Source organism: Brachycentrus maculatus, unplaced genomic scaffold (assembly GCF_059751285.1).
Source record: "Brachycentrus maculatus isolate JH-2025_06_01 unplaced genomic scaffold, ASM5975128v1 h1tg000013l, whole genome shotgun sequence".
Lineage (NCBI taxonomy): Eukaryota > Metazoa > Arthropoda > Insecta > Trichoptera > Brachycentridae > Brachycentrus > Brachycentrus maculatus.
Genome location: NW_028280767.1, coordinates 1,164,158 through 1,176,518, shown reverse-complemented (window position 1 = coordinate 1,176,518; position 12,361 = coordinate 1,164,158). Strand labels below are relative to the sequence as shown.

At 31.1% G+C, this 12,361-nt stretch overlaps 1 protein-coding gene across 1 annotated transcript in view; it reads left to right on the top strand.

Moving 5' to 3' along the window:
• CCAP-R (Crustacean cardioactive peptide receptor) overlaps positions 1 to 8,770 on the top strand; it is an 81,909-nt gene extending 73,139 nt beyond the window's left edge. Inside the window, exons 8-10 of the mRNA XM_088263769.1 lie at positions 812 to 992; positions 3,877 to 4,057; positions 8,413 to 8,770. Of these exons, the coding sequence (XP_088119895.1) occupies positions 812 to 992; positions 3,877 to 4,057; positions 8,413 to 8,589 (539 nt within the window). The 3' untranslated portion in view covers positions 8,590 to 8,770. The remainder of the gene's footprint in view (positions 1 to 811; positions 993 to 3,876; positions 4,058 to 8,412) is intronic.
• Positions 8,771 to 12,361: the final 3,591 nt, after the last annotated feature.

The following is a 12,361-nucleotide window of genomic DNA, read 5'->3' as shown; positions in this document are numbered from 1 at the left end:
GACTGGTACTTGAAGCGGAGGGCTGATCACCTTTTCTTCATGTATAAACATCAAGATAATACTGCGTTTATATGACGCAGTGCCCTATGCACCAGTGGGGTGCGGATAAGGGTCTTAAAGAGAAAGTATGAGTAAGTATTATAATCTTTAAATTACAGACAAAATCAAATTTAAATATATTTTACACACACGTTTACATGTTGAGAGTGCTTAGTCATTAGCTTCCCTTATCGGACCAATTTTCTGTTTACCCTAGCACTTTCTGCGTTCCTTGATCATTACGACTTTTCCAATTTCATTGTCCCTAAAATGCTTTAGAATAGTAATTTTAGGGATCTTTATCTTTTATCTTTACGCGTCGTTAGCCGTTATATATTTTTATTCAATTAACCCAGAAACTATCTCGGAAGTTGTTCACTCGAAATTTTACTTCTTACTATTAAAAAATCTAAATTAATTTTTCAGCTAAAAGTTTAATTGATTTCGCACTTTATTACAGATAAAAATATTCAAATAACAATAAAAGCCACATTAAACATTCTCAAAATGAACGCCAATTAAATTAATTAAAAAAAACGTGAAACTCAAAATCACAGAAAAAGCTCCTGCCATTGTATATTATCTCTGTATATGTTATCCATATGAATAATATATACTAGGTTATATGTTAATAATTAAAAATAGTCTGGAAATATTGCTCATAAAAAAATATTGCTTACAAGCAAACAAAAAAATAATAATAGATACTTATATTCTTTTATGAGGTAGTTTTTTTGTGAAATTCCTGAAAATTGTGTATTTTGTTTCCCAGTTTTCATAATCTGCTGGTCGCCATACATAGTTTTCGACCTGCTGCAAGTGTACGACTGCATCCCGCGCACGCAGACCAGCGTGGCGGTGGCCACCCTCATCCAGAGCCTCGCTCCCCTCAACAGCGCCGCCAACCCCCTCATCTACTGCATCTTCTCCACGCAGATCTTCAACAGCCTGCGGTAAGTACCTACACATTTCTGTAACTGACATACATATAATGAACGTATAATGGGCAATATCTTAGATCTGTATATCCTGTTACCAAACCTAAACGACGTTCATTGTAGGATTGAGGCAACATTAAGGGGAACCTCCCAATTACTTAATTATCCCTTCGTATTTATTGTTTCTGCATTCCCTTTGTGGTAAGACATTATTAAAGAAAAACATTTGTTTTTTTTACCACTTAAGTTATATATTTTATGTGTATATATATGTATTTGTATATATATATATATATATATATATATATATATATATATATATATATATATATATATATATATATATATATATATATATATATATATATATTTATATATATATATATATATATAAATATATATATATATATATATATATATATATATATATATATATATATATATATATATATATATATATATATATATACATATATATATATATATATATATATATATATATATATATATATATATATATATATATATATATATATTTATATATATATATATATATTTATACATATAAAGAGAAATATTACTTTTTTTAAAATTATTTACACAAATATTTCAATTTCATACTATTTCTGTGAGCCTAAACGGTTCATTATTACAAATAGGTATTAAATTGTAGTAGAGTGGGTTCGAACCGAGAAACTCTGACTTTAGAGTCCGCGATACTAGTCACGGGAACACAACTCGACACAATTTATTTTATTATAACGATTAGTTTCGGAAGCATAAGGATGGAAGCATAGCTTCCGCAACATTGATTATTATGGTTGATCAAATGTGCTGTAACATAAGGGTGTTTTATTAGTGTAATGTGCTGTATTGTATTGTTGTCTTTCTGTTTCGTGATTAGGGTTGTTATAATGAAATAAATATAACTCAAGTGTTTAAAAACAAGTGTTTTCCTTTTATAATTTCAAGTATCCCTTAATTACAAAATATAATATTTAGACACAACTCCATCACGTATTTTGCATGTTTTACATAGAATTTCCTTTTTTGTCAGAACTAATATTGAAGAAAAGCGAATTTCGATATTTTACACTCTTAAAAGTGATGACAGAACATTTTATTTATGAAACCCAACTAGGATAATATAAAATAATGTATTAAACGGCGATTTTGTAGGAAAGTTTGATAAAAATCTTATAAAAAGAAGAGGTATTATCGTGTTTATAAGAGAAAATCTTTAATGTATAGAAGAGATATCACTTTCGGTGTCAAGTAAAATAATATAATGTACGAAAAATACTATTATAATACTAAATCTGTCATAATTCTTGAAAATCTTTGAATAATAGCTTCTCAAAACGATTAAGATCGATCAATAATATATAATATTTTACAGGATTTTCTTTTAACACATATATTGGAATTTTATTGATATCTTTTATGTGTAAAAAGAATTTGAGATAAGAATACGGAGGCTGCGTCTTGAACAACATTCAACACACTTGAGTCTCTTGAAAAAAATTTTTCACACTCATAGTATGTACAACATTTTGAGTGTGTCCAAATACTTGTTCACAAAATCTGGATTATCTCCAATTACAGGAGTTACTTTCATATTATTTTTTGACATCTCATCAAAGATGAAGAAGAATATGGAAGTCTGGGCATAAGTCTGGTCGTAAGCCCCGTAAATGCCCAGACTTCCAAATTCTTCTTCATCTTTGATGAGATGTCAAAAAATAATATGAAAATAACTCCTGTAGTTGGAGATAATCCAGATTTTGTGAACAAGTATTTGGACACACTCAAAATGTTGTAAATAAATTATCTGGTCAAATTATAAGCTTGATAATAAAAATGAAAATGGTATTTTCTGGCGTTTCTCATGTGTGTGATTATAATCCAGGATTCGGATTTCACATACTAATATAAGAGTTTCTGCTTAGTAAAAAGCTTCTTTACATCTCACCAATAGATGTCTCTAGTGAATTTCTAGTGATTCATGAACAAAGTTTCTAAATTGGTTCATATATATAGAACTTCCAAGAATTTGAGTAGTGTGGTTGTCAATAATGGGTAGAATTGGTGAATGTTACACGTGTAAAAAGTGATCACTCAAACCAGCCTATGACGGTCGTAAGCCCCGTAAATGCCCAGACTTCCATATTCTTCTTCATCTTTGATGAGATGTCAAAAAATAATATCTCATAGTATGTATTGTTTACATATAAAAAAAAAGTTGAAAATCTTGTTCAAAAATCTGGGTTGGAGTAAAAATTTACATTTCGATATCTTAGAAATAATTGTACATTTAAAAGGGAATCTGTTAAAAAAACGTACTTAAATCAATTATAGATACTGACTGTGAACTCGCACACGATGCGATGTATAAATCGTATCATGTATTTATGAGAGTTTCATACATTTATGAGTTTCATACACTTTTATGGTGGTTTCTACTAACAGAAAAAGATAATTTCAACCATAATTCATATTATTTTTTGACATGTGATCAAAGATGAAGGATAATATAGAAGTCTGGGCATTTAGTGACCACTTAAAACAGCCTATGACGGTCGTCAGCCCCGTGCCCAGACTTCCATATTCTTCTTCGTCTTTGATGAGATGTCAAAAATATCATTAAAAAATAACTACTGTAATTGGAGATAATTCAGATTTTGTGAACAAGTATTGGGACACACTCAAAATGTTGTCAACCATAGTTATCTTTGAGTAGTATAGTTGTCAATCATGGGTAGAATGGTGAATGTTACTCGTCTACAAAGTGATCACATAAACCGGGCTATCACAAGTCGTCTAAGCCTTGTAAATCCAGACTTCTAAATTCTTCTCTATCTGATGAGATATCAAAACCCATAATGCATGTTTTTTTCAGGAAAATTCCTCCCTTTAAGTGGATATGTTGCTGCAAGGAGAGCGGAACGAGAAGACGGGGAGACTCGACGACTCTGAGCGAGATGCTGACGTCATCACATCGCCAGCGCCGCGGCACCCTGCTGCAGCAGCGGCCACCCACCCTTACTCTCAGGGAGAGAGCGAACTCGGCCACGCAGATGGTAATCTCACTTTATACACGAGGATAACCGTTTTTTATAAATTAAAATTAAAAATACTTAGGGCATATAGCTCACTCCTTTCCAAAACGTCATAAATCAAAAATCGACAATTTTCAGTTGTACATGTTTTTTGCATGTCGTTTTTGCATTTTGAAGAAAAAGTATTGTTTAAATATATATTTTTTTTAAATATATTTAATATTTTTCAAATTGAGAAAAAATATTCAGGTTTTACCTAAAAAGATGTGTTGCACAGTAAAAAGTTCAATAAGTGGCTTGATATTTATTTTTAATACATTGTGTTATATTCTTAAACTTTAAAAACGTTCTCCTGAAAAATCAAGTTTTTTGATTTATGACGTTCTTGAAAGGAGTGTGCGATATGGAAATACTTACATCATGATACCACTCAGTCTTTTTTATAATGATTTGCAGTATGTAAAAAAGAATCCAGAGATCCGATCCAAACTAAATCCAAATAAACAGTCTCTGCTAATTTAAAACTTTCTCAATGCCACATAGATAGCTCTCGTGAACATATATACAGAGTCATGAGATGAATGATACACACAAGAGTTTCAAAAAATTCAGTAGTGCGGTTGTCAATCACAGGTAGAATGGTCAAAGTTACACGTATATAAGGTGATCAGTTAACCAGCCTATGACAGGTAGGACAGCCCTGTAAATACCCAGACTTCCATACGTGTGTTCTTCACAATCTATGTTGAAATGTCAAAAATGTATGTATTCTTGATAGATGTATTTTATTTTGTAATATTTTTATTTCGACCGAAGAAATTGGGTATTTGATATAACCAAAATTTTATGATGCAAAACTGTTAAAGGACCTAAAATTTTTATAAAAAATTGTTTTTCAGGATCGGACGTAATCGTTAACACGTCCAACCTATTTTCAAACGATTTACTGTAATCCACCCTTTCGCTGTCGCATTATCCATATTTTATACAGTGCCTGTATTAAACGTACATACTCGTACAAACAAATATGTTCTATATAGGTATGTACATTGATCTCTAAGCGTGTACCTTCTCAATTTTGTATATGAATATTTAATTGATTTTAAAAAAAGTGAGTAGAATGTGCTTGCAATGAATATATATCTCATTACCTGTTAAAAATTGCATTAACATAAATATTGGCAATTTAATTCATATGAATATAGGTACTTAATATATACGAGTGAGTATATGCAGGTATAAACGTTAGATATTCTCTTTCCTACAATTTTTTTTTGAACCATACCCTTTTTTATCTCTCAATGTTTTTAATAGTTATTATAACATTCATGTGGAATTGTTTAACTGGCTTTATTTTTATAAATGTTACTATTTTTGTTAATGTAATGTAATGTTTATTATTGTTAATGTAACTTTTGTTTATAAAATAATAAATAATAATAAATCCCTTACCGCACCCCAATGGTGCATAGGGCACTGCTTCATATAAACGTAGTGTTATCTCGATCGATCACACATGAAGGAAAGGTGATCAGCCCTCCACTTCAGGTACCAGTCCAGTGTAATATTGAATAAATATTAGAGTGAAAAAATCACTTATATTTATTAAACCCCCCTGGTAATCGAACCCGGGACCTCCAGAACGATAGCCGAGCATGCTGACCATTACACTACAGAGGCAGACAACTTTTGTTTATTATATACTTAATTAAATGTAAAGCCGTACAATTCCCGAAACAAATTATAAAAATTAATAATAAATAAATAAATATATTACTTATTTATTGATCTCACGTGTTAAAGTAATGAGAGTTTATCTTTTGAAACATATATCTTGGAATAGCATATTAACTGTTTTTTACATACGCACTTTAATCAGCGGATCAGATCACCAAATGAATCAAATCCCAGGTCCAATATACATTATCCTATGATTCTCTGAGACATTCCATTTTTTTTTTGGTTGTACATCGACTGTTAATGGTCATATCGGTATAAACCTACCATGAATGGTTTTAGCCTCGTTATTATGAATGTTTTTTTCTTCAAATTATGAAAAGATTTTATATTTTACTTTGTTTATGTCATCCACATTTTGTTACTATTAAAAGAATCGCTGAGGCAACTATAAAACAAAATATGTACAAATGAGCAAAATTTTCGCAAAAGTTCTTTAGAAAGTATTCTGGGAAGCTGTAAAGTTTTACTTAGAAATACTACAAGTTTTATACTGATAATTCTCACGAGAATATCTAACATGCAGCGCTTTGAAGAACTAAAACTTCTCCAATGAAGATACAGTGCTTCACGATGTATTTGCTGTTCGTTCACTTGTTTGACTTATGGATCGGACGTTGTACTTATGATTTTTAAATTATTATGTTTGATCAAAAGTGCTGCATCAAAAGGGTGTTTTATGTGCTGCATTAGGTTGTCTTTCTGTGTCATGTCATTAGGATATCATGCTGGTTGTGAGTTATGGTTGTTCCTTCCGTCGTTTGTTAATTATTATGATAGGGTTAGTTAAGTTTAAGAATAATTTTATTTTTATTTTATTTTATTTTATTTGGGATTTTTACAGCCAAAACAATATATTATACAACATTAATTAACCAAACTATGGCCAATTACAAAAAATCCTCCGATAATGCTATTCTTATGTTGGTTGGGGTGAGTGAGTGTGTGTGTGTGTGTTTGTGTTTGTGTTTGTGTGTGTGTGTGTGTGTGTGTGTGTGTGTGTGTGTAGTACCTATTTAAACAGTTGGCTTGTTGAACAAACGGCAACGATCAATCATTCACCTAATTTCCTGCTTATGTCATTTTTTATGGAATTAGTGCTTTTCCCAAATATATCTACGTCATTAAACATTTTATTATAAGTATCCATAATGCGGTTAATTGTAGTATTTCTGGCAAAATCAGTGTTACATTTAGGTACTTGAAAAAGTTGATTATAACGCGTTTGCCTTTGCGGTACCCTAAATAATAGGTTTGTATCAAGAAACTAAAAATTACATCTTGTGAAAGGGATTCGTTGCATTATATTGAATACCGATGAAAAATTATTAAGCGAGAAATGCGAACATTCTATGCAAACGCCTTGTCACTGTTCCGTGTCTGTCTGCTATGCTAGTCGAAATTGTGAAGGCGTCTGTGTACCGGCCAACGTCGGGTTGGGATTTAGCTGACTAACTGAACAAACTCATACAAATCCTTTTCACTGCCTACACTGGGGCACTTCTAGAAACTTGGTGGTGGTTTTACAAACTTGTATTTATTTTTATTGGCAGTGACAGGAAAATTGAAAGTTATTAAATGTAAATTCACATCAAAACCAGAAAAAACGTTTTTCAAATTTTCTGATAATTATCGCAAGTTGGTACATAAAATAAAATTACTTTGCAAAATAGGTCTTTCAGGAAGCTTAGATGCTTCTGTATCAGATCCGGGAATGTGGTTGGGAGAATTTCAATGCCTTTTTGAATTACCTAACCTCATAGTGACTCTGAAATCTTACTGCGGCTTGTGCAACACCGTTTATTATGGCCCTACCTAGGTTTTAAATTTATTAGTTTTAAAGCATTGTGTGTGTCCAAAAACTTCCCAAATCTGGATTATCTCCAATTAGAAGTTTTTTCTCATTTTTTTAAACATCTTAATATATATGATATGATAAGAATATAAAAGTCTAGGAATTTACAGGGCTTACGACCGTAAGCTTGACCATAGGCTTGATTAAGTGATCATTTTACACCCATGTAACATTCACCAATTCTACCCATAATTGATAACCACAATACTCAATTTTCGGAACCCCTAGGTATATTGATAAATCTCGTGACACAGTTTATGTGAGTTCACTACCGACATCGATGTTGTAAAGTGGTATTTCTCAATGTGAGCGATGAATGATAAGGAGAGTGTTATATTACAATACCAAAAAAAGCAATTCTCTTAATATACACAATATAAAGAATACAGAAGTCTGGGCATTTACTGGGTTTACGACCGTCATGGGTTGGTTGAAGTAATCACTTTTCACCCGTGTAACATTCACCAATTCTACCCATGATTGATAACCACAATACTCAATTTTCGGAACCCCTAGATGTATTGAATAATCTCGTGACACAGTTTATGTGAGCGCACTACCGACATCGATGTTGAAATAAGGAAAGCATTTATTAAGCTTCTTTTTCATCTTTATTGAGATGTCAAATACGGTGTTTAAAAATGATGCGGAATGCATCGAAACACGTGTCACAGTAGATTTTAAGAAATAGTGGTATTTACTTAGTAAAACATTAATTAAAATGGAGATGAGATCTGTGTGGATCATTTGCATGAAAAAAATCACAAACCCTTTTTTCTTCCAGAATCTGATAAGCAACGGTAACCGCTCTCGGCAGGTGAGTAGGCGAGCCTCCGAAAACGCGTTGGCGAGTGGCGTCGGCAAGCGCGTGCAGCTCGTACTGCCCGCCGGCTCGCCCGCGCCCGACGAGGAGGCGAGCCAGCCCGGCGCGGGCACCCACGCGGCCGACTGCTACCTGTGACTGCTGCCACCCTGATCCCGTCGACCGTTTGATATTGTACATTATTATTTAATTTGTCAATTTAACATAAGTCATTCACATATACGAGTATTACAAAGCGAGTACTTGTACTATTCCACTTTTATAAATTTGTAAAAATACTTGTAAAAGAATCGGGAAGAAGGAAAGGGTACACTGTACATACATATATATATATATATATACAGTGCGTGGTGACTCCATTTGTATTGAAGGATTAGCTGTATTATATATTTGTATAGTCATATCGTTGTAAATATCATTTAAGTTAAATTATAACTATGTATGTGTATATATATATATATATATATATATATATATATATATATATATATATATATATATATATATATATATATATATACACATACATGCATAATTTTTCCAAAGAACTTACTATATTTTGCTTGATGTTAAGTACTTAAGTAATCTATTTGGATTTGGGTCAATTTGAACTTTTTTAGATGGTTGGGGATTTTTGTTTTTCATATATTATAGATGCTGGTTTTTTAAAAACTTTGTCAATTATGTTCATCTTTATTTTCAATTTTAATTCAAATATTTTAAACGTTTATACATTGTATTTAATTTTTGTTGTAAGCAGAAATTTTATTTATTTAAATGTTATTTATTTACTAATATCGTTCGAAAAATATTTATTTCATTTTGTATTTACAATTAGTTGAAACAATTCAATTATTAATAAATATCTTCGTTATGATTATAAGACAATTGTGTTAACAAAAATAGGCATTATATTGAGAAATTGCCTCTTTTCAAGAAATCAATGAAAAGAGTAAGAAATTTCATGAAAACAACTGTGGTATAATCTACGGAAGGTACTTTTATTTGACGTAGTGATTTTTACTTAAAATGTTCATAATGTGACTCACAAATTTGTTTTTGTAACAGATACGATAGTGAGTTTTTACATTTATATTGAAATTATGTACATGAGTGTTTTATTAAATATAATAATTGTATAATTGTATACTGGTTCCTTTGGTACATTTATGATAAACTGAATCATTTCAACAAAATAATGTATGATAATAATACAAAAGTAATGATAAATCAACTTTTTAATAATGAATGATAAGGACATACTTATGAACGAATATTTTTATTCAACGCATTATGGTGTTTCAGTAATAATATCAAAAATGAAAAGAGCGTTTCTCCCCATAAAGCATGTTCGTACTATCCATCAATATCTCCTTAAACGTGTCACGGCAAATTGTCTACGCGATGTTTCCTGAATCTCTGATAACATGTTTGCAAAGATGTTTGATCCATTATCGGATACTTTCGTTAATACCGTCAATTTTCCTTCTTTCTGCTAAAGTTTCAAAATTCCCTTCATATAAGTAACATTTCTTTCGATTTTGGTTTCGGTATTTTCACAGTTTGTATATATTTGATCATTACCCGTATTCAGAAATGCTGCTAAATGTTTTACCTTGTAACAAAATGTTCGTGAAACATAAAAAGAGATTAAGTCAATTCTCACCCCTTGGATTCTACCCTTATCAAGTTGAAACCATAAAATTTTCTAGGAAATAACCGGTGATCGACAGTAAGTGCCATGCAAATAATGCAAACACAACTACTACATCCGTACTTAACAAAAAGCTAATATTATCTATCAAACTGGAAGATTATTTCTCTATATATGATTATACTGTATATATGAATGCTGGGAACAAAGTGAATGGTGCACTGAAATCAGTTATAGCAAATAAAAACCTATCAGCGGAAGCTAAACTGGCAGTGCACAACGGAGTCCTGGTTCCAACTCTAATGTATGGAAGTGAAACATGGAGTTGGCAAAAGAAGGATGAAAGTAGACTGAATGCAGTCGAAATGCGATCTCTCAGAAGAATGTGCGACAAAACGATGTATGATAGATGTGCGAAGAGTGAAATAAGGAAGGAATGCAAAGCTGAGATAAGCATTATCGATAAAATTAAGAAAAGTGTGTTGAGATGGTTTGGACATGTGGAACGAATGAGTGACGAAAGAACGGTAAAACAAATTTATGAGGTGAATGTTAGTGGGAAAAGAAGCAGAGGAAGACCGAGAAAAACATGATACGATCAGGTATGCCAAATACTTAAAAGTGGTCAGGTTAGGAGTCGTGACGTAGTCGTATGTATGAGGAGATGCATGAACGTGGAAGAGGCGAAGAATGTTTGCAAGGACAGAGTGGTGTGGCGTTCTATTCTCTCTGCCTACCCCTGCGGGGAAGCGGCGTGATGGTTAGTTAGTTGGTTAGTTAGTTTAGTTATATATGATTATAAAAAATTTGGATTCTTACCATTATCTTGATAAAAGTACATATGCTAATTGATTGGCTTATTTTTTAATTTTTTTAACAATGTTCTTCCGGTATATAGTAGTCTGTTACCTCTTGATGAGAATACATTAAAAATAATTTCGTTATGTAGAAAATCAATACATATAAGGTCAAACATTTAACATTACTTGAGAATACGGGTACAAATCGGGCTTAAGTAAAGATTAGAAATGACGTCATATTAGCAGTTTATGGTGCGTAATCATGAGCTAGCACTAGTTTCACAAAATACCTCGACATCAGGGCTTATGCTAGAAATGGGAACATAAATGGTCGGTCTAAAAATATAATATTTACATAATGATACCTATACAATAATCTCTAGTGGTATTTTTCTATTAAACACGTTCAGTCTGAGCTTATAGTTAGGTAAATAACTTTATGGAAATATTTACTTTGTGCTTTTAAATGATTTTTTTGACCATCAATAAATGTTCAAATGCAATAGTACAGAACGCAATGCTTTTCCTCAAAAATAAAATCGAATTGACGTATTGCTCGCTACTTATTTTTTATTATTATTAAAAGCGCTCTGTGGAAGTATACAAAGACTTTTTTTAATCTTATAAATAGTATATTAATTTATTTTTTTATGAATAGTAATCCGGTAAAACCTATATTTATAATTTAACGTTAACAAGCACATATATTTTATCATCTTTCAAATATATTAAATATTTTTTTACTTAAAAAAAATCCGAAGTTTAATATTAATTTTGATATCATATACTGTCATGATTAATGTCATGTTAAAACTATTTGAAAAATATAAATAATTCTTACAATATTACACGAAGCGCAAGGAAAACATAAGTTTTTGTTTTTTTATTTTTTTTTTAGAGAAAATTATTTGTGTTTTTATAATAAACAAAAATGTATAAAATTCATCCTCTTTATATAAGGCTAAGTGGCCCATTATTCAAAATAGGTATCAAGTTGTGGAAAAGTAAGTTCGAATCCAGAATCCAGTGTTTATAAATACTTGATGATGGGCTTTGTAATTTCATTTATTGGATGTTCCTATTTCTGTTCTGTTTTCCCATTATCTCGGACGAACAACTCAACGTTCAGTCTTCAGTGTTTCCATTTAAACATTAATTACGACCACCTTAATCTCAGGACGATCCCAAAGTATTTAATAAACTCCCGAGAGGATATCAGTATCCCGGCTCGCTTCCGGACCGAATTTAAGTCTAAGATCCGTTTAATAATGTTTCTTCTCTTCGACAAAAAATCTTTATAAAACTTTATACATCATCATTATTTTAAAGAAGTTTTTAATATTGTTTAAACATTTTACTTTAATAAAACTTTTATGAAATGGATTTGAAATTAATTAATAATTTCTTAATCATTATGTGTATAATATTATACGAGGATGTACTTATTTTTTTTTTA